Source organism: Rattus norvegicus, chromosome 9 (assembly GCF_021556685.1).
Source record: "Rattus norvegicus strain SHRSP/BbbUtx chromosome 9, alternate assembly SHRSP_T2T, whole genome shotgun sequence".
NCBI lineage: Eukaryota > Metazoa > Chordata > Mammalia > Rodentia > Muridae > Rattus > Rattus norvegicus.
In genome coordinates, this window is record NC_141542.1 from 37885936 (window position 1) to 37910436 (window position 24501).

General features: G+C 40.5%; 1 protein-coding gene across 1 annotated transcript in view; it reads right to left on the reverse strand.

Moving 5' to 3' along the window:
* Positions 1-24501, reverse strand: part of Pkhd1 (PKHD1 ciliary IPT domain containing fibrocystin/polyductin) — a 490001-nt gene that overhangs the window by 173185 nt on the left and 292315 nt on the right. The window contains exon 53 of the mRNA XM_087568149.1: positions 2930-3067. Within this exon, the coding sequence (XP_087424275.1) occupies positions 2930-3067 (138 nt within the window). The remainder of the gene's footprint in view (positions 1-2929; positions 3068-24501) is intronic.

The following is a 24501-nucleotide window of genomic DNA, read 5'->3' on the forward strand; positions in this document are numbered from 1 at the left end:
ACACAAGGATGCTTTCTCTCCTTATCCCTGAGAAATACTCAGTGGAAAAGCAATGCCCGGCACTGAGGTGATCACTCAATAAAAGAAAAACATATAAAAGAGAAAAGGGGAGAAAAGGAAGAAACAATAAATGTATAAACAGAACTGGAAAATCATCACAATAGAGGATTTGGTTCCTCTTTTTTTGCTTAATTTCTTTACTTCTTCATCTAGGAATGTTATTCATGAAAGTAATTCTATATGTTACTCATGGTTCATAGCTATGAACTTCTAGTACGTGGCATATTTAATGAAACTTGGGAGCATGTTGTAGTGGGGCCTTCCACCAGTCCCACTAAGCTTGATAACCTTCTGAGTTCAGTTCAATTCCCAGGATCTATAACCCACATGGTGGACGGAGAGAACCAGCTTCTACGAGTTGTCCATAAACCTCCACAGGTGTAGTATGACATGCACAAAACTAAATGCCCCCCCTCTGACTATCTCACACACACACACACACACACACACACACACACTTGCACACACACAAACACACATATAAACACCCATATGTAATGAATAAATGTGTGTAATAAACATTTTATAAAAGAAAAGCTAAAGCCAAAAGGTAAGTTGTTAAAGACTAGATAAAGGTTGTCCAGGTTATAAAATGAAGCCATCTCACCATCTCTTAAGATATGCATGCTGGCTGGACAGATGGCTCTGCAGTTAAGAATTCCAATGACTAGTACAGAGGACCTGAGTTAGTTACCCAACACTCCTAATCAGAAGGCTCACGACTACCTATATTACTGTCGCTCTACTCCAGTGGCAGAAGGTGCCTGAGACCCTCTTCTGGACTCCAAAAGCACATTCCTACACAAAGACACACACTAATATACATAGCTAAAACTAGATATTTTCAAATAAATATATATTGTGGGGGTGTTCGTTGTTATTATTACATTTTTTGCTCATGATGCATTTATCAGTCACTATAATAACAGTATCTAGAGCACAATGGTCAGTTGTCTTTCCTGTTTCTTTAGCTGCTATACTTTCTGCTCACGCATATGTTCTAGCGAGACAAGCACTGAGAAAATAATGTACCTGACTCTGATGTTCTTGAGGCAACTTTGATCTCCAATTTACTTCCAAGTGTAGCATTCTATGAATCTAAGTCAGATGATATCTTTGGCCAGCATCTACAGCCTCAGAATCTTAACCACCAAGAACTAGAATTCTACCCTGTTAGGATTTGGATCAAATGGTATCACTGGGCAGATATGCTCTGGCAGTATGCTGTGTCAATGTCCACATCTATTAAGTTTGTTTACTAACTAGACATATTATCTCTCTCATGTTGGGATTTCTGTAGGTGTGGACAGATGGGTTGAAAGTCTTCCTTCAGGCATAACGCACATAGGAGTGGGCAGATGGGTGCTAATAAGCAACCTTTAGGCCTGGAACACATGGATGGAAAAGAGAGAAAAAAATATACACCATTATCTAGTGATGGGTAAAATCAAGTTAGGAATAGACATAATTTTAAAATATCCAAAATATCGAAAGCAAGACTGGGGGCTGACATGATGCTGCTTTCTTTCAAAGGTACAAATTTCAGTCCGCAAGTTATGAGTTATAAGTGACCCCGGAAGTCTGAAAAGAAGAACTCTCTAGTCATAAGATGATGGCTTCAAACGCTTTTTTTTTTTTTGCTGACACAAGCAGAGTTCATTTCATTAAGTATTTCTATCAGTGATTAGATGGGTGTTTTAGAGACTGCTAAACAAATGGGAGTCTTAATCAGAAATGAAAATATCAGAATATTGATGTTTCCCAGAGTAGAGAGATGAGCAAAAATAACCTAAAGAAGCAACACGTTAAAAGGCAGGAGACTTAAGTGTCCCAATACCCAAGGTAAAACAAAAGAAACCTTGTACAAGTGTACAGTGGGAAAATAGGTATTTGAGGCAGCGCATGGAGAAAGAGCAGGAATTACAGCTGACAAGATTGTTGCCAAGACTAACAGCATGAGGTGGCTGGGAAAGTCAGTTGAGTTATTGGCTCTATTGGTGGGAGCACCGTGTCTGTTCTGAGAGCTGGAAGCCAACTAGGCCGAACAACTTCTGCTGATGCCCAGGTTCCTAAGCCGCCATCGCTAATCTGTGCCATGCCCCGGGTGGTGCTGGCCTCTCAACGCAGAGCTGATGAGCTCTCTCTGTCTCCCAACCATGGTGAGAAGAGACAGGTTAGAGTATTTATTCCTGTAAGACACTCTCATGGGCCAGTCGAGTTCCTGACATGCAAACACTCAGGCATCTGTCTGATAACCATTTACACACGTACAAAATCTGGATCCTGGGAACAGCCCCTTCTTTCTGCCTTTTACAGCAAAGCATAGGAAAAATATTTTACACCATTCCAAACACATAATTATGTAAATTGTTCTCTTGCTTAAATACTAAAAAAAAAGTTCATGTAATTGATGTGTATGTAAACACCCTGACTGATTAAAGTAACATACAGTGTCTTATATCAAACACCTAACGTAAGACCATGTGAATAGCTGCCTCTGATTATTTACACATCTCATGACCCTGTGGTAGATTCCGTTATTGTACATGTTACAGATTCTCGAAGTCCCCCGAGGATTTTGCTTAAAGTCGAACAGTCAATATGAGGCTGTGGTAGGTTTGGTCCGATGTTATCTGACTTAAGAGTCCCTCTAGGGCAACAAAAAGGAATTGAGGACAGAGAATGAAAAAGAAGAACCAGAAGTCCCCATTGTCCACATCTCAACATACCCTGAGAAATCCATCCCTAATCTTAGGCTTCCCCAGCCTGTGCCAGCAACAGATTCCTGCTACCTCCCATTTCCAAGAATGCTTTCTCTAGAACTTGACCATCCCTACCCTCCCAATCCAATCCCAGAGCATTTACTCACCTACTTTCAGCTCCCCTCCTGCAATGAGTAAGCACGCCACACTCAGAACGTTGCTTCTGTCCACAGGGAATTCTAAGGTACCCATCACATAGAGGCATCTAAGCACGGGGAGATCAGTATCCACAAGAACCGTCTTGTCTGCAGGAGACAAAAAAAAGGTCACTCGGAGATTGGTCTAAGACAAGAGCCCCTTTCTCTCCTCCAGGGATGTCTCATGCTTCTGGCAATTCAGGAGCTGCGTGTGTTGATATCTGAGTCAGGCCAGGTACATCAACCAGAACAAATACTCTATATGAGGCAGTCTTACTAACAAATAGGAAAGAATGTCAGTCATGTGTAGCAAATAAATGTTATGGTCAGAAAAATCTTGCTTATATCCTGAAATACCTCAAATACAACCCCAAATTAGTACAAGATTAGTACATAAAGTTATGAACTCCCTATGTGTCATACCTGTATCCTCAATTTTGACTCAGTTTCAGGGCATACAGAACAATGGCTAAGGCCTTGGCCTTGAAAAGATAAGACAATTTGGTTCTAAAGCTCACCTCTTCTATCTGCTAGATGGAAGAACAATTTTATCTTTATACGTCTCAATTATCTTGTCCGTGAAATGGGAATGAAAATAGTATCTACTTCCTCATAAGTCTTTTGTGAGTATTAAAATATTAAATAGATTAGGGTGCTTACACAATATGGTAACTCCCTAATTTCCACAATGTAATACAAAGTCTACGGTAAGTGCTGAAGAGAACCATTGTATATATAAATATCCATTTGCTTGGCATGGTTGTAGGGTTGATGGGTGATTTCAAACCCTTATACTCCTCACCTTTACCCCTCCTCCCTTCATCCCTCCTCCTTCCACCCCTCCTCCCTTCACCCCTCCACCTTTCATCCCTCCTCTCTTCACCCCTCCTCTCTTCACCCCTCCTCCCTTCACCCCTCCTCCCTTCACCCCTCCTCCCTTCATCCCTCTCAGAAAAGCCTTTTCTGTATAATTTCCAGAGAAATAATCACAGATTTCTGCCTGAACTTAAAAATAATGTATGAATAAAACATTTTCACTTAAAACAGTAAATATTTCATGTCAGCTAAATTATCAAGTGTTGCTCTCTTCAACATGAATTAAAAGTGCTCAATAAATGTTTCTGCTTAAATTTCAAGTACCACAACCACTGACAGGCTTATAGATCTTCTTTTTAAATAAAAAAGTTCTTTTACTAGTCTAATCTCATTTCTAATGGCAGAAAACAATGTACTCTGCCATTCATAGGGACCTGACCAGGCAAATTAACTTGTCCTGAGCCAGTGTCTTGCTAGTGCTTACATAGTTCCTTAGTTAGAAGACCAGTCATGCCCTCCTGTGGCAAAGACTAGAAGGCTGCAAGTTAATTGGTTCCTTCTTCCTCCTGGGTTTACAGTTTTAGACCCCAGCTGTCGTTATAGTTAAATGAAGTCATGTGATTGAACTGTAGCCAATAACCTGGAGGCTAACTTCTGTTATAATACCTTCAGCCTAGCCCATACCTTCTCCCACCTCAGTTCTCTCAGCTGAGCTGAGTGGTAGATTTCGAAGTAGCTGCATGGCCCAGCATCATCAGCACTGTGCACTCCATGAACAATCCTGGATTGTAGCTGACAGTAAAGCACTCCTCACCTCCTCCTTAGAGATCTCCCCTACTACTGCCTCTGGAGAAACAGCCAGACTCTTTCATACTCCCAAGAGGCCATCTACATATTTAAGTCAGAACACTAATATGTATTATTTGAGTTACAACCACATGTGATTGCATATTAGGTAGTTGTTATCACTGAGTCTGTCCTTCCTGTCCTCTTTTTAGAGGAGAACACTAATCATTTATAGAAGAAATGAGTTATGCTCATTATAATGTTGAAAGACATTAAACAAGAATTTCCAGCTTTGGAGAATTTAGTTCATACACAGTCAATTCAAGAGTCTATCACACTACTAACAGGTATATAATGACTCACTAGAGAAATAAAGACATAGATCTCAGTCTCATCTCAGGCTCTTTCCAAAATATTCAAACAAAAGAATAAAATATCAAGACAATGTTAAGGTTTTATACATTAAGCATGTTCACAATTTTGAAGTAAAATGTTATTTCAAAGCAAAGACCTTTAAAGATTAAAGTTCTGTGCAAATGGTCATCACGTGTCCCGAACTGTAGTCAATGTTTGCATATAGAGCTTGATTACACAAAACGATATACACAGCCAAATAAAATTCATTCACAGAATATGCACAGAAACACACACATGCAGACACACACTAATGTGCACACAAGCACACATACATACACACACATGCACACACATACATAACTCCTTGAAGATTACGCCTGTGTAAAAATATGACAAATACATAGGATTTGGGTTTTTGCTTTTAGAACATTCTGATCTTGAAGGAACTCTCCCTTTGAATTGTCCTTCCTACTCCAAATATCCCAACCAGTTTCCTAGGAATCACACACAGATTAACTGCATGGGACCAGTATATGACTTCTTCCCTTGTGTTTATTTTATCAGGATCTGAAACAAAATTTAGTGTACACTAGGTCTTCAGAATCACCCCAAGGAATATACACATACATATAATCCAACAGCATCCAGGGGAGAAAAGATGGGCTCCAGGGAAGCGAAGTATTAATATTGTTTCTTTGGGTGTTATATTTTGCACTTTCGAGTTTCCTAGATTCAACTCTCCAACTCTCTTGTTCCTTGGCTTTCTTGCAATATGTCAAACCTTTCACAAAGTTGGAGATGAAAGATGAGTAACAGGTGTTTCTTACCATTACATGATACAGATATAATAATAAAACAATGCTATATAGACTTAAAGTGGTGCTATACTTTAATTAAATGGATGTGGTCCAATATTTTTATTTCCAAGTACTTCTGATTGGAAAATATACTAAAGTATTCTGCTATACTGAAATAAACATATATCATTTAACCTTTCCTATTAAAGGGGTTCTCCTTGTATCACAATTGTAGAGATGACACTGACGTGAACCAGGAAATGCACATTTCATACAGAAACTGACTGAGACAAGCTTCCAGGCCAAACTGTCCTAAGCTATATGGACGACTTGTAGAGATTATTGTCCCGGTGTGACTGTGGCTGGTAACCAAATATGCCACACTCTCCACAAGTGGCATCATCTCTGTAACATTCCTCAAGGCATTTCTAGTTATATAACGCACTTAATAAATACCAAGGATGGGCCTCCTCTCTCTTCACTGCCCCCCAGTACTTCCCAACTATTCCTACTTGAGTGCCGCTCTCTCCTCCTATTCCGTCAATGACCAATCTATCCTACTTGAGAGAGTGAGCTCTGGCATATGGAGGGAACCATCTGGAATTTCTGTTGCTCAATGGGAGGCTGATGGGGGAGCTGATCTGGAAAGAGCCTCCAAAAAGAAATAATGAGCTCCAGATGTAATTAAAGACTGCCTATCCCCCCAAAGGGGCTTAGGACCGACCATGGGGTGGTGTCTCTGAGTACCGAATCACACTCCTTCACCACTGACTCATCTATCAAGTGCTAAGTAAACACCACCATAGCTATCCTAGTGTCTCTTGCCAAGCAACTGGTTTTGGGTTTGATTTCTAAATATGTTCTATTTTGACAATCAGGAATATAAAAATAAGAGCTTTAAAAGAATTACCTGGAAACTTACGTCTAAGGAATGAAAGTCTTTAGGATCTCTCTCTCTCTCTCTCTCTCTCTCTCTCTCTCTCTCTCTCTCTCATGCACTACACATAAGAATAAGAAAAAACAAAGAAGACCTACTCTTGTACAAATACAGCACTAGCCTCAAGAACAGAAAAGGAAAGACCTGACCCAAGTGTAAAGACGGATGTCTCTGAGGGGACTAGGACTTCTTTTTGCACCAGGAGTCACTTAACTAATATAATCATGAACTATTTAATATAACTTCAACCCGAGATTTATACTCAGCTCTCCCGCCCCCAGAAGAGTCCAATAATCAAGGTCACTATTGGGTAGCATTCCAAGGGTCTGACACTTGTCTAAATCCTACAGAAATGAGATCAAGGGTAAAGGGCACAGGTCTTGGAAACAATGATGGGGTCACATGCATAGGCATGAATCAGGGGAGACAGAACCACTATTTGTATGGTAGGTACTGTATGAGGCCCCATAACTTAGGTGGCGAGGACAGTTTCCACTACAACTCTCCATTGTCGGGTAGGCAGCCTGCATAGGCAGTGGGCATAAATGAGGCTTCTGAGGAACAGCAAGAGCATGCAGGGCACACAGGGACACACAAGGACCATTTATTTGCAGGGTGTCGTTTTCCTGAACCTTCCATAAGTAATGGGTTTATTTCTGCATTCGGACTCAGCTGTGATATTTTCCCGTAAATGCACGAACCAAATGAACAGTGAAGGCGAATGTCATTGGGTCTCTAGCAAATGAGATAACGCTGCCTTAAATAAAAGAGGAGAGTATTTTTAGCTCAGAGTGCAATTATTGGTGGTACCTTCCATCTTTTGTAGCCTTGCTTAACTTTAAGGGAATAGATCATCATAATTTATAAATATGGCCAAGAACAATAGTCCAAAACTAGTGGAAGATTTTATACATAAATAATTTACAGGGATGAAAGGTTAACATGGCTGGAAATTAGTGTCCAGGAGACATATTACTGAAACAATGGCACTGGCTTCTCAAGAGACCCCTCCCACATAGAGAACCAGAACTGGGTTCTGCTTGGCAAGAAGGATGCATTCTCTTTGGAAAAGCACTGTTAGATGAGCTGCAAGCTTTAGTGCATACTTTTTTTTTAAAATCAAATCCACACAGGTGGTTGCTTTATTCTATCCTGACTATCATGTTTTTTTTCAAACTGGTCTTAAAAATAGGCAAAAGAAACAGTTTGCAAAGGGCCCGGAGGCACGATTCAAGAAAGAAAGGCAGGTTCCTCATACCTTGATGGAAAACCATCTGCCTCCCCGGGGTGTGTGTGTGTGTGTGCGTGTGTGTGTGTGTGTGTGTGTGTGTGTGTGTGTGTGTGTGTGTGTGTGCGTGCGCGCGCTTGTATATGTGTGAGAGAGAGAGATAGAAAGAGAGAAAGAGAGACAGAGAGACAGACCAACAGAGATTCAGGGAGGAGGGAGATTAGAAAAGAGGAGAAAATAGCCCCCCTCATTGAAACTACACACTACCATTCCCAACCCACCCCACATACAGTCTGAATGCCTTTTCCAGTCCCGTGCAGACTTGCATAATTCCCACAGCAGAATCAACACTTTAAATTATGATATTTTAATTGATCAATAAAATCTTTAACATACAATGTTTGCCTCTTCCTCTAGACTGTACCATCTGTTCTATATAAACAAACAAAAAATGGCGAATCTTGGGTAATAGGAAGGTTTTTAAGTAAAATTACCAACAGTGTCACATCAATCCTTTGAACCCCAAATTCTAAAAGGAAAATGCCGGAAAGTGAGACTATCTTCATAATGATGATGGGAAATTAAAGCCTCTTCTCATCATTCTGGTTTGACTGTTGTCATCTAGGGAGAGTTCTGTGCTACTTTTACGTCAGCCTGTTATAAACTGGAATCATTTTGGAAAAGGGAACATCAATTGAGTAACTGTTCCCACAAGATGGGGAAGTGGTGCTTTTCTTAATCGATTATTGATGTGGAAGGGCCCAGAGTACAGTGGTGGTGACATCACACCTTGGCTGGTGGCCCTGGGTGCTCTAAGCAAACAGGCTGAGAAAAGCATGAGGACCAAGCCAGTAATCAATGTTCCTCTATGGTCTCTGCATCAGTTCCTGTTTTGAGTTCCTGCCTAGACTTCCCTGGCAGTTAAGAGGACAAGCTATATGATGAATAAACCCTTTCCTTTCCAAGTTGCTTTTGGTCCCGTTGTGTTATCCCAGTCATAGAGATCCTAACTGACACAGCTACATTTTCCATAAAACCTCAAAAACTTCAGACAAGCTGACTTAAAGTTGCAATTTCAAACATAAAGCATAAGTTTTCTGCCTGCACCAACAGGTCAAGTACAATAAGCAAGGAGAAAACAGCAAACCTCAAAATCCAGAGAATAACTATGCATTTTGATAAATTAGAGGTTAGTTGTTAAGCTATAGCCACATAATTCTTTTACTTTATTCACTATAAATGAATATGGGCTGACATAAAGATTGGGGATAAATCACTCTCTCCGATCCTAATATTGCATATGTGGATAAGCAAACATATTGTATGGGATGGAAAAAGCTGGTACCTCTCAGGTGGTCCAATTAATATATTGTACATGCTATAATTTATTAAAATCAGACTAAGCTTAAAACGTATTCTGATGTGTGTTTGTTTTGATTTGTTTCCCCAAGAAAAACAATGAGACCAATTTCTAATGAGTTCACCGATATTCACAGTTTAACACTGAAGAAAAATGTGTGGGACCCTACAAAATTATTTGCCCCTGACTGAAGCTCTTTAAGCAAAGATCTGTGCAGCAAACGCTCTATCCAACGAATTGTTTCCCAGTGAGTTCCTCATTGGGGACAAAGCCCTGGTTTAGTTTCCACTTCAACAGAGAACACAATATATTCCAAAATTTATAAGATTCTTCATTTTTCCTCACTACTGTTGATTATTTGTTATCAAGATTTTAATATATTTTTCTAACTGGAAGAAAATCCCCAAACATTACTATATTCCTTAAAGATGTTGTCGATTGTATGCTATTTTGCTTTTAAATTTTATATATACCCTGTTTTGTGAATATAGATTGATTGCTTGAGAAAGCTTAAAGTATCATCCTAACAAATATTGACTCAGATATTTCAATGTGCAATCCCAATTGGCTAAGCAACGTAAAAATTCTAAACGTACAAAATTATTTTATTATATAAAAGTCTGCAGATACTTTATGTGGTGATTATCATTCTTCTGAACTTTTCCATATATTTAGAATGTTCTAGAGCCTTTAAGGTCTGTGTGTATCTGTTGGTGAAATCTGTGGATTTCAATAAATTATATGAATCTGGTCTAAAGATTTTACTTGAGTTCGCAAGAGAAATTCCCATTTTTAAATTCAAATCTTTTGTCAGTGTCAAACGTTTTATCTTTATTCATAATTCCAAGTATATTCATAATTCCAGGTATAGTCAGAATTACAATAATATTCAGATTCTACAACTTCAGCCAAAATCCTAGCACTCTAACGTATCTTCTACAAGACGGACACAGATACTGAAATTTTCCCTCTTTTCAATGTAGGACATATGGTACTCTCCAAGACAGGAATATAAAGGATGGCATTATCCCTGATGAATAAATTGGCACACGTACCTATTCATTAATTTGGTAATACTGTCAAATATTAAACAATGACAGATGCTGCTCAGATGCTGCCACTTCGTGAAGTGGAGTAACGTTTTTGTTTACTTTGGGGATGGGCTCTTATTGTGTAGCTCAGACTGCCCTTGAACATGTCATCCTTCCCCCTCCACAACGTGCACGCTGGGACCATGGGTATATACCTGTGTTGAGGAGAAACTTTTAATGCAACTAATCGGATTGAAATTATTGCTGAAGGGGCTGAAAGGAAGAAGTAGATTTGAAGACTTTTTAGTATTTACCTCTGACAAAATCATCAGAATAACTATAACAATAAAGGAAACATGAAATCCTACTGCAAGGCTAAGAAAATAAAAGCAGTTCTGCAGTTACTACCATTTCTCAAATGTGTCTGCGTTTCCTCCCTGCAGGGTCTGGTCCCTGACAAAAACTATACAGAGAAAGACATCACAGGGGTGATGATAAATATTATGAAAAATAACACGTGCAAAAGTATCCCAGTGCCAGGCATGGAAAAGGACTTCTTCACTGTCATCTCTTTCACGTGTCAAACATGCAGGTCTGGATACTCACAACATCCCTGACGTTCCTCTGTTGTGTGAGCCAAAGCTACATGGGCCGAGAGTTTGAAAACTAAGAATTGGATATTAAAACCCAACCAATTACAGCAGCTAAAGAAACACAAACTGTAGAAATCGGTAGGCAGAAAGGTATGGAATGCTTTAAGAGCAACGGTAAAGAGTGCAGGAGGATGCTGACCAAATACAAAGGAAGCCATCTTTACGAAAAGAGTGGAAGAGAGATAACTGCATTGGAAGTACAGCAAAAAAGAAAAGAGGAGAGGGTGTTAAAAGAACTAAGGACTTCGATGCAGGACAGTGAGAAGAGAGTCAGTGAGAAAAGTAGGCGAAAAGAGAGCAAACAGGACTTTGGCTGTTCTCTAGAACAATGATGAACTTCATCCTGAGGATGATGGCAAACCACTGATGAGTTTCTAGCATAATGGAGAAATCCCACAATTGAGTTGTGGTCTGAAATTATGAGCAGGAGGTAGAGTGTAGAGGGGAAGAACCATAGGAATAATCCAACAGTTGAGAGTCAATCTAGTGGTGCCCTCAGGAGGATTACCTGAAGCGTATGCTGTAGCTTGCTTTGATTGGCTGACTCCTGATGCTTCCACCCATCTTGGCTTCTCAGATTCCTGAATGTTTCTAAAATCTATACTTTTTGAATTATTAATGGAACGTGACTCCCTTATGTTAAAATGAGACCACTGGACAAAAGAAAGTTAAGTGGCAAGAGGCAGACTGCAGGAGAGTGTCTTTGGGTTTAGTGTCAGAGTTCTTGAAGTCACCCCAGAAGAGACTTCAAGTCAAGTGGATAAAAGCAGAAAATATTTCATGGTTTCTACTGATGGTGTCATCTGGTGATGGTCTCATAACTGGAAATTTTATTTTCTTGGAAATCACCAAGGGCAAAGAGACAGAATGAAAAGAGAATCGGGGTTGAGAACTTGATGAGAGATCCAGGAAACTTTTAATCATGAAAATATGTATGTGTGCTAACAGGAGGTACCATATATGGGGGGAACAGAAGGTGAGGGAGGGACTGAAAAGAGACAGCCAATGGAACGACAACTTGAAAAGGAAGAGCATAGGAAAGAGCTAGAAATGAGTTTGACTGTGGGGGGAGATAGACAGTTTTCTCTAGGACGGCAGAGAGAAAGGAGAGGATGTCGGGGTGCTGCAAGCCCTGGGCATTTATCTCCTTTAGGAAAGAGCCTGAGGATGCAAAGCAAAGAGAAAAGCACACACCACTGACACTCAGATATGAACAGCTTCAGTTCACCTCAAATTCTTCCCTTTAAAAGTTAGACTAGACCTGTCAGCAGACAGTTAAGAATGACCCTTTGTGGAAGGTAAGTCTGTAACCTGGGTATTTAACTTACGGTGCTTAATAAGAGCTAGGATGTAAGAATTAAGGACTGATGTGTAAGAGCACACTGTGGACATTAGTGCATGTACACTCATCTATCATTGTGCAGACCAAACACATTTCACATGTGGAACCTAGCCATCCACTCTCAAATAAAGAATGCACATGACGTAACATGGGCGAAGCTTGAAAAATTTATGCAAAGTGAAAGCAGTAAGTGCGTTATTCCATTTATATCAAACGAATAGAACAGACCAAAGAAGGAAGAGGGGGAGGGAAAAAAGGAAAAAGTGGCAATGGTGGAAATTTTTATTTGCTCAAGGCTAGACAAGATGGGATATTAAGGAGTTATGGATAATAGGTGAAGGGGTTCTCTACAAACTAATCAAACATCCTAAAATTGACTACGATGTTGATTCTGTAAATACATTAAAAACCTTACATTTGAAAGCCTTAAATGGATGGATTGTGTGGTGTACAAATTCAACTTTAGGTCTCTTTCAAAGTGATGTATTTTATGGAGTAATATGAAAAAAATCTAAAATGTATATTTTCAAGCAAGGGTAACAGTGGCAATGTTTAAAATGTGCTATTTGTGAAAGGTAGAAAATAATAGCGTTATGTATAGATAATTAGTTTTAAATGTTTTATAAAGGTGGAGTAGACTCTTTCCGTTAGGACACCCAGAAAGGAAGCGGTGTCCTCACCTGCAGAAACTGCAAGAAGACAGAGCACAAAAACAATGAAAGGAAAAAGTGCAAAGATTCTTTCATTCCTTAGAGCAAGAAAGATGTGCTGCCTGGTTCTTAAAGCTTTGGACCCAGTGAGGTAGCTGAGGGGAGGAAGGTCCTTATTTCTAAGCATAGTTACCTAACCTCCATTTCCAAGATAAGTAAGGGAAAGAAGAAAGAGAACTTCTACAATTTGTTCTCCGACTTACACACACAATGGCAGGTGCATGCACTTATACACGCACCACAAATAAATAAACCAATTAGTATTTTAATTTTCAGTTTAATTATGTTATTTATTTAACCTTTTAAAAACTTACATTTGATATAAATTAATATATTGAGTGTTTGATATAAATATTAAATATTTATTAAATATTTTAATTAACATTTTCTGAAGATGAAACTAAGAGTTGAGACCAGATTTCCACTTGTTACAAGCAAGGATTTTAGTCCTATGTTGTGCACCGTGAAAGTGTATAAGAACATGCCCAAGTATGTACTAAGTATGAAAAGACACCTGTATCTGCCTGTGTATGCACTGTGCGTGAAGGTGAACGTGAACTCTGCCTGTGTATGCACTAAGTGTGGAAGTGCACATTAACCTATGTCTACAATGCATGCGAAGGTGCACATGAACCTGTCTGTGTATACACTGCATGTGAATGTGTGCATGAACCTGTCTGTATATACACTGCATGTGAATGTGTACATGAACCTGTCTGTACATACACTGCACATGAAGGTGCCCATGAACCTGTCTGTACATACACTGCATGTGAAGGTGCCCATGAACCTGTCTGTACATACACTGCACATGAAGGTGCCCATGAACCTGTCTGTACATACACTACACGTGAAGGTGCCCATGAACCTGTCTGTACATACACTACACGTGAAGGTGCCCATGAACCTGTCTGTACATACACTACACGTGAAGGTGCCCATGAACCTGTCTGTACATACACTACACGTGAAGGTGCCCATGAACCTGTCTGTACATACACTACACGTGAAGGTGCCCATGAACCTGTCTGTACATACACTACACGTGAAGGGGCACATGAACCTTATTCACTTCCTTAGTTTTCCCTGTGTCCTGGCTACACTTGCAGTACTCTTCCACCACCAGCATTCCTTGAGAAGGACAGCATTCCATCAATTCTCCTATCACTTGGCTTGCTTCTGCATGTAGTTTCTAAAGTCCCTTGATTTCCTTTTTCCCTTCCATATTTGCTAATTTGTAGATTTGCATTTGTGAACAATGTTTCACACAGTTATTTGTCTAGAAATTCAGGAAAAAAGTTGGCCATTTGATTTTAGCTCACTGTTTTGTGTGTTCTGGCTTTGGCTTCTGCTTGCTGTATTAGAATGGTGGCAGGAACAAACTTGACCTCCTTGCACTGATGACACTGGGCTCCGATACATTATCTTCACTCTCATTTTGCTCATCAGTAATTGTGGGTGACAGTTCCTCAAAGTCAAAACTCACAATCACGCAAAAACAGAATGGAGGATACAGAGGCAGAAAAACTAAGGTTGATACCAAATCATCAACAATTGATTAATATCCCAAGGGTGAATAAAGGAGACACCAAATGCACGCAGAGAAAAAAAGGCAGGGCAGGAGTGCTTACAGATGATCTGAACACATTTTAGAGACACATGAAATAGACTTCTATCTTATTTAAAATAGACTTCTATCTTACTTTTCACTTCCTTTACTTTTAATTGGGACTTTTAACTCATCTCTCTCAGCATGATTAGATAATAAAACAGGAGTACTTAACGTATGGATAGGCAACTCTTCTGATGTGATATGCCATAAGTTGGCTTGTCCTGCCAGTTTTAAATGACGTCTTCTTTCCTGAAGTTATCATTCTCACACATTGTGTGTGTGTGTGTGTGTGTGTGTGTGTGTGTTATGTTTCACTGTGCACACGTCTGCCTCTTCATATGATGGCCCCATGGCACAGGATACTAAAGCTCTCCAAGAGTAGCAAGGCTCCCGCATTGAACTCCCTATACACCCTTGCAGATTGCTATCCACTTTCCTTTATCCGGTATTATAACCAACTTGTCCCATTCACATACAGTTTTAACTCGGGATACGGGAACAGACAGTAGGTGCGAGTGAGAGGGCTCAGCATGCAGAAGCCCTGGCCACTGAACCTGACGAGCTGAGCTGTTTCCCAGGTTCATATGGGGGACAGAAAGATCACACTTCTGCAAGTTGTCTTCTGACTTCCACATGCACATGTGCATTTGAGTGAATGCAATACACATAAATAGATAGAGATAGAGATAAATAGACCGACAGACAGATGGGTGGATACACACACACACACACACACACACACACACACACACACACACACACAAAGAAATAAGAAAGAGGAAGAAAAATAAGGAAGGGGGAAAAGAAAAGAGATAGGGGAGGAATGAATTAAGAGAAGACAGTCTTCTAATCCTATATAATTCATAAATGCATTCTAAACACATATCTTTCCCATGCTCATAGAATGATAGAATGACTTTTGTAAAAATTACCATTCTATCCAAAAAAATCTCTTGAAAAGATTGAAGGTGACTCCACTTAATTATTTTTTTTCACAGAGATAGAAAATACTATCCTACAGTATCTCAGACAGCCAGAGGAATCCTAAGCATTTAGGAACAGCATAAATGTCTTTCTAATGACTAATGGAAAATGCAAATGTTGTGGTGCATATACACTGTAGGATACCATTCAGATGTAAAGAAAAACAAAACCATAAAATTTAAAGGGAAAGTGATGGGGTTAGAAAATAGTATATTTGCTGAAAATGCTATCTTTTTTCCATTGGATGGTTTTGGCTCCTTTGTCAAAAATCAAGTGACCATAGGTGTGTGGGTTCATTTCTGGGTCTTCAATTCTATTCCATTGGTCTATCTGTCTGTCTCTGTACCAATACCATGCAGTTTTTATCACTATTGCTCTGTAATACTGCTTGAGTTCAGGGATAGTGATTCCCCCAGAAGTCCTTTTATTGTTGAGGATAGCTTTAGCTATCCTGGGTTTTTTGTTATTCCAGATGAATTTGCAAATTGTTCTGTCTAACTCTTTGAAGAATTGGATTGGTATTTTGATGGGGATTGCATTAATCTGTAGATTGCTTTTGGTAAAATGGCCATTTTTACTATATTAATCCTGCCAATCCATGAGCATGGGAGATCTTTCCATCTTCTGAGGTCTTCTTCAATCTCTGACCCCATAGGTAGCAATGAATATCCTAGTAAGAGCACCAGTGGAAGGGGAAGCCCTGGGTCCTGCTAAGACTGAACCCCCAGTGAACTAGACTATGGGGGGAGGGCGGCAATGGGGGGAGGGTTGGGAGGGGAACACCCATAAGGAAGGGGAGTGGGGAGGGGGATGTTTGCCCGGAAACCGGGAAAGGGAATAACACTCGAAATGTATATAAGAAATACTCAAGTTAATAAAAAAAAAGAAGAAGAAAATAGTATATTAAGTGAGGTAATCCCAATGGAGACGGACAGACATCAAATGTTCGCTGTTTTGTGATTCCTGGCACCAGCGATTTTGATTTGACTATACAGTCTAGAGTAACTACAGAAGTGTCAACTGTAGAAAGATCACATATGGGAGGAACACTAGAAAGAGGAATAGCAGGGTAAAAGTAATATAAAGAGGAAATTGAGAAAATATGGGGTGGCTTGAATTGGGGTTTAAATGACCATGAGTGGCTTAGGCTGGCATTACTACACCCAGGAGCTATAGACTATCTAATAAAACCCTAGTAGCCAGGCAACAAAAATATGCTTTCCAGGTAAAACCAAATGACTCTCAATCCAATACGAGCTATTACTGCTGCCTTTGGTTGCCTTCCAAATGTTAGAAGCAAGTCACTATAACTGAAGATACCGTGCAATTTATACACAGAACCCGGACAGAAGACCTGAATCGGACCTGACCAGAAAACCTCCTCCCTGAGGACTGATGTTCAAATACCATAAGGTTCTATACAATTTTGCCAAGGAAGAAAAGAAATAAATATTCCTATACAGCTATATATGTATGTATGTGTGTGTATATATACATACACGTGTAGATATATATACACATAAACAGCTGGGTAGGACTGTATATATACCTTATATGGATATGGATTTTAACAATGAGTAGTAATGGAAGGATAACACATTCTCTCTAGATTAGATAGATAGATAGATAGATAGATAGATAGATAGATAGATAGATAGATAGATAGAAGATAAATATATACACAAAAGAGATAAATTATAGATATGTATATGCACACATATATATGCACACACAAATTCACACAATTAACAAATGACCAGAATTTGAGAGGGAACCCGGTGCCCAGAGGCATAGGAGAAATTGGAAGAAGAAAAGAGAATGGAGGAAAGTAATGTGATTATACGTTGGTCTTACAACAGCTCATAGCATGTTGGTGACCAGACAATTCCCTTAGTCACATATCTGCATGTGCGGCAATGCTATGCCAAGCAAAGTCACGCAGTGTCTGAGCACTTTGTATTAAACAAAGCGAGTAATTCAACAAAGTACTGGCTGCTCCAGTAGCACTTTCTGAACTGGTTCAGCATTCAGACCACACGTGTTAAGAACATTGAATTTGATTCTGATGCACCTTAAAGATGAAAACGGTCTGCAATAAGCTTACAGCCAAAAGGATCATAAAGAGATGGGACCTAGCTGGAGGAAGTCCTTAAAACCCCACCTGGGGACCCAGCCCATATACATAAAGCCACCAAACCCAGACAATATTGCTAATGCCAAGAAGTGCATGCTGACAGGAGCCTGATACAGCTGTCTCCTGAGACAGAGCATGACAAATATAGAGGCGAATGCTAGCAGCAAACCATTGAACTGAGAACAAGGTTCCCATTGGAGGAATTAGAGAAAGGATTGAAGGAGCTGAAGAGGCTGGCAACCCCATAAGAAAAACAATATCAACCAACCAGAGCTCCCAGGGACTAAACCACTACCCAAAGTCTATACATGGACTGACCCATGTTTCCAACTGCATATGTAGCAAAGGAAGACCTTGTTGGACACCAATGGAAGGAGAAACCTTTGGTCCTGCCAAGGCTGAACCTCCCATCCCTAGTGTAGGGGAATATAAGGACTGGGAGGCAGGAAGGGGTGGGTGAATGGGGAGGGGAAGACCCTCATGGAAGAAGGGTGAGGGGGAATGAGGTAGGGGGTTTATGGACAGGAAACCAGGGAAGGGGATAAGAGTTGAAATGTAAGTAAAAAATATCCAATTAAAAAGTGCCTTCTAATTGAAAAAGGGGCAGTGGGACTTTGTCTCTATCCCTTCCACTGTCTCTGCTTCTGGGCCATCATCCCTGCTTCTGGGATTTCCCCATCATTCCCTCCTCCTGGGATGTTAGTTCGCTGCCTCAGTTTCCGTGGTTCAGGTTCACAGTTGACTGAGCTGGTCAAACAGTCTCTGGAAGCATGAGCCAAACTAAACGTTTCTTCATTTTCTTGAGTCTTCTTCCCCTGCCCCAGTGGAGAGTGAACTGCCACGATCTCCATTAATGAAAACCGATGTCTTTGCCTATGATGGGAGGTGGTGGTGTTAAAGGGGGAATAGAAAATGCTGGTATTATACAGTCAAAAAATGTTGATTTTATTTTCTTGATGAGGCTTGAACTAAGCGTGATGTAGCAAGAAATATGTTATCAATCAAATCCAGTGTTTTCTGGGAAACAATTAGTCTCTGCCTTCTCTTTGTTACCTGAAAATTCTTGGCAAGGAGCCACGTCGGTCTTTAGTCCTGGTCCTTTTCCTGGGGGGTTGGGGGGCACTGAAGGAGCTGCCCACATTTCTTATACAGCTTTAGGGAAAAGACTCATAACCATACTTAATGTATAAAACGTGTGATTTCCATGCAAACTGCTGCTTTCCTCGGATTAAAAAAAAAAGAAAGCAAAAGCCCTCTCTAGAAATTTAAAGTCTTTTAACTATTTCCTTTCCTTCTGATCTTTTGGAAACACCTTTTAGCTTTCTCTGCCTAGAGCCTGCCCTTGAGTGACACTTTCTGATAAATAAGATCATTTTGAAGAGAGGGAGGTATATGAATCATTCATGCTGGCAAGATCTCCTTAAGCACACCCCAAGTACACATACTAGGAGACCCAGAGAATGGCAGGCCCCTCTCTGGTCCCTAAGTCACAGCTAATTTCTTCAATGATACTAGTATTTAAACTCTGCATTTCAAACAACCAACGTGACTTGGGCCCCTTCTTAGGAACTAAAGCCATTGTGTTCATCTGGCTTGGAGGCTGTCTCTGTCACAAGCTTCTCTTATACTTGCACTGAGAAAAGGAAACCAAACAGAAACAGGTGCATCCGCGGTATGCGAATGAGAGAAGGTAAACTCTGAAACGATTTCTCAGGAAACAGAAGATGCACAAGCTGCTCCCTAACTAAAACCACAGGAGGGGTGTCAAATACTGGATGCTAAGCCACAGGAGGCCTGCGGGCTGAAGAGGCAGTGAATCCCCAGTGAGCTCTAAACTCCTGATTGGCAAAGTACACCAGGCCCAAGAGGCCCTCGGGTGCTGAGCCACAGGGGGCCCATCAAGTGCTCAGGTGGATGGTAAGGGGAAGGAGAAGGAAGCAGACAAACTGTGAGAAGGAGCTTGAATGAGAAGCCACAGACTTGCCACGGGTGAAGAAAAATGAGAGGCGCCTACTGGGAATACCTGAAGGAGAATTAAAAAAGGAAGGAAGCCCTGCTCTCTCCCATGCTGTATCTTCTCCCCCATTGGAAAGCACGTCTCACAGAGTGAGTTTCTGGCCCAGGAATTCTAAAGAAACACGGTACTGAATGAGTTCCAGATCAGGTCTGGCAGGAAGCGTTTCCCAACATCGGCACATCCTATGAGGTTGCTAAGATCTCCTGAAAGTCACCACCAATTCCTGCTCACCAAGGTTTTCTGTGTGACATAATTCCTTTTCAAGGTTTCCAATACGCTGGACACACGCGATAGGAAAGACCCGTGAGATGTTCTGCGCTCATCTCCTTATCCTACTTTTCTTTTTTTTTTTTTTTGAATATTATAATTCAGTTTATTTTTTTTATTAACTTGAGTATTTCTTATATAACATTTCGAGTGTTATTCCCTTTCCCGGTTTCCGGGCAAACATCCCCCTCCCCCCTCCCCTTCCTTATGGGCGTTCCCCTCCCAACCCTCCCCCTACTTTTCTTACTCTAACATTTCCTGACCATCTACAGCCTGCCAAATCCTAGATTGTACCTGGTAGCCATAGACAAGCAGGCAAACAAAGAAGAGGAATATCCCTGTAACCTCAGGGTAATGCGGAAGCAAAAATTAATCACGGATTAACAGTTTGTGATAGAAAGACAGCCAGGTTATTGGTAGAACACAAAACCAAATGAAAATTCGAAGGCGTCTTCAACTAGTTCAGTGTTAAAGTATAAAAGAAAAGGCACCAGGAAAAGAGATGAAAGGAAGGAGAGAGGGAGAAAGAGAGGAAGACAGGATTAAGGAAATGGTGCATGGTGCATGCCTACAGTCCCAATAGTGGGATCAAGTAGGAAGAGAGTCTCAAGGTTGTGGCAAGTGTGGGCTGTAAAGTGATTTTCACGCCACTCAGAACTCCATGGACTGCTCAATAAACCAAAACCAAAGTTGTATGTGTGTGTGTGTATATATATATATATATATATATATATATATATATATATATATATATGATACAACACATGCCTCAACACCCACATGAAGCATACGCATACTATAAGAAGTACTAGTATGTTTTGTAAAACTTGAATAAATACTAAATATACCTTCACTAGTAAAACAAAACTTAAAGGCATTCTCAACGTCGTGTTGACTGTTCATGAAGTGATAAGTTGTAGTGATGATTGTACAAACATGTCACATACTCCTATAAAAGCACTATCTGGGTCTTTTATGGCGTCCTGGTTGGTCTTTACTGTCAATTGGAAACAACCTACGGTCACATGGGGAGAGATAACCTTTATTGGCCCCATCATGTTGGTCTGTGGCCCTGGCTGTGAGAGACCGCCTGGAAAGATGACTGAGCCCCGCCCATGCTGGCAGTGTGACCCCCTGGACAGGTGGGCAGGTATACAAAGAAGAGAGCAGCACACGCCAGAGAGAAGGCCAGTAGGTAGCCTGTCTCCTTAGAGCTTCCGTATCTATTGCCTGTTGAGGTCAGAGGAGCGTGTCAAATCGCCTGGAACTGGAGCCTCTACGTGGGCGCTGAGACTCAAACCAAGGTCTTCTGCAAGAACAAGTGTTCTTAATCACTGAGCCATTTCCCTAGCCCCTTCCAATGTTTTTTATTCCCCCTTGAGTGCTCTCCATGTCTAAATCCAGGGATATAACTTCAAGCAACACGTATTCCTATCTTTTATAAGGATTATTTTTACAACGATGTTTCATTATGCAATTTCCATCCATGTATATAATTTACTGTGTGTGTGTGTGTGTGTGTGTGTGTGCGCGTGCACGCATGTGTGCCTGTTTATGTGTATATGAGTGCAAGGGTATGTGCAGGGACTTGTGTACATATGTGTGCATGTTTGTGGAGGTCTGAATTTGATATTGCTTTTCTTCCTCAATCAGCCACTCTCCACTTTTACTTATTTGAGGCAGGATCTCTGCTGAACCTGAAATAAAGGGAACCCTTTCCTCTGGGTTCTAGGATTACCGAAGCCTCCCTCTTCTGTCTAGCATTTTGTTCTGGGAATGGACATTGGCTACTGACTGGAGTTTATATGGAACTTTGAACCAGTGTGACAAGCACAGGCTTTATGACTCGGACTCCAATAGTATGGGACTACGGACTGAGTTTCTCATAAGGGAGAATCCCAATAGCAAGTGAGGCAAGTATTTCATAATGCAAGAATTTTTACTACCTAGCCAGTTACCTCCAAGAACTTAATTGTACATTCTGTCCAGTACATCACCGAAGCAGAGCAGATTCAAGAGGAGAGGAATGAGCCCCCACTGAGGGGGGGAACAATATGTCCCTAAATGACATGACAGAATTGATGACAGCCTTTTATGGAAAATATTGGCAACAACAACACTGAAGTGGTGATAATTATTAGACTCTACAGGAGACACTGCTATTAATCCTAAAATAAAATGATTACATCACGATGTGTTTAATATTTTGATAACTGTACCAATAAAGCTGGTTTTTCTGTGATCCTAACATTATTTTATGAATCATAATGATTACCCTGAGAAAGATCAGATTTCACTAGACTGTTGAAGGAGTTGAAGCCACAAAAGGCATTAGGAAAGCCTGGACAGAAGAGCAGTAGAGTAGCAATCCAAGATTCAACACCGACTCATCTAAATTTCTGCCCCTGCTGGCCTCTCCACCTGAGATGCCTAGTTACTTGGCCAAATTCTGATCCTTAAATGCTGCATATGAAGAGAGTCCAGAAATCCCCTCAAGGGAGTATAATCAACTCAAGAAATGGCAACTATACCTAAGCCAATAATAAGGAAATCATGAATTATTTAATTCTGCATTCCAAAAATATCTGCATGAAAAGCAGACCATAAAGGAAAGAGCAAAAGAGTAATTCAATTAGAACAAGCAAATAAAGCCCTGCTCAACGTTACAAACCTCCACAGCGGCGTTCCCTGCTTGGCTCACACTTCCTGCATTAGCCAGCAGGGAAGTACATATGTAATCACTCAGGCCCCCTTCTCCTGTAAGAAATGCCAGCATCTCCTTAAAGAATATTAATTCCATAAAACAGAGGTCCTGGAGGAATAATAGTAGGTAAAATAAATATAGGTTTATGTCAAGAAAAAAGTTCGCATTAATCCTTAGAAAAAAAAAGTTGTAATGCAAAGAATACAGGACGGTCCAAGCTTAAGGTAGTTTCTTGTTAAGATAAACAGATATACTCCTTGGCTTCACATTTTCTACGTTTTAATCACTAAAATCCTAAGCCCTAAGAAACCCTTCAGTTCTAGAAAAGCTAGGGTAGACAGTCATTCAATTTATTAATCATTTTAAAGGGATTGGTTCATAATATAATGTTTCCATATTAGTTTCAATTTCACTGGATAATGCTCTCAACGTTCAAGGCTAACAAGAACCCCTCAATGCTCTGAACGACCAAGGCTGCCCATTTTAAATAATATGAACTTCAAGTCTTACTTCTGGGCGTGTACTCATTTTCAGAGGTAGGTACAATCTCTAAATCATTTAAAGATATTTACCATGTGGTTTTTGTATTTTGTAAGACTGTAGCCCTTTAGGATTTGACCATGGTTTCTTACAAAACATAGCTGACTCTGTTTTCCCAGTAAACTGACCGACTGCTCACACTGACCGTTCAGTCAGCCTGTACCTCTCAGCGGAGGCCCCTAATATGGAGTCCACACTGGCATTATAACCAGAAAGAAAAGCCATCGCATCTTGCCACACTTGTAGCCCACAGTTTCAAAAGGGAGCAGTTGCCTTGCATTTTAGCTCAACTATATGGCTCCTCAAAGATGCTGACCTAACCCAGATATCTACAACTGTGAGACAAACAAGAAATCGCCCATCCATTGTGTTTGATTTGTAAGCACCAATCAAGATTAACTTGGATTAGTCTCATGGTCACGGAACATCTTGGATTATTGCTAACAATACTGGATGCTTTAGCGGAACTACCCAAGAGTAATGTGGCCCACTCTCAGGGCCGAGAATACCTTAGTTTACTGCTAACAACATTGGATGTCCTTTACTTGCTCCTTTCTGTCTGAGACCCTCTCATTCCACAACTGCTCTTTCTGATGTCTTTCCTTGCCAGATAAGTGATAACTTCCTCCCAGACACCCTATTTTTCCTCGTATATATTGGTTCCAACCCTTATTGTATTCTCAAGGCTTTCTTCGTCAATTCTTTGAGGATTTCCAAATCTAAATCTACATTCCTAGCATCCTTTCCTCCCAGTCCCCAGTTCCATGGTTCCTGTTACCATATGGGCATCTACACATAGTTACGCAAAGAAACTCTTGATAAATCTATCCTTGCCCCTTTGTGCTAGTTACTTTTTCTCATCTTTGTGTCAGAATACTAGTGAAAGGCCATTTAAAGGAGAACACAAACCAAGTTTATTCTGGTTTATGGCTCAAAGGGATCAGTTTCTCTTGTCAGAAACTGACATAGCAACAGGCAAGGAAGGCCTGTGCAGTCACTAAGGGAGGAGGCCATTTGATTACACAGTATCTATAGTCAGGAAAGAGATCACATGAAGGCTAGGGCTCACTCGCATTATCCTTGTATTCAGTCCAGGACTCCAAACCCAGTGCGACACCACCCACATTTAAGGTGAATCCCCTTGCCTCAATAAATCTCGAGTAAAATAAAAAAATCACCCACAGGTGTCCTCACAGGCAACTCTAATCTAGATAATCTGTCATAGGTTTGCCCAAAGGCTATTGAAATTCAGATAAATCTTCATTGA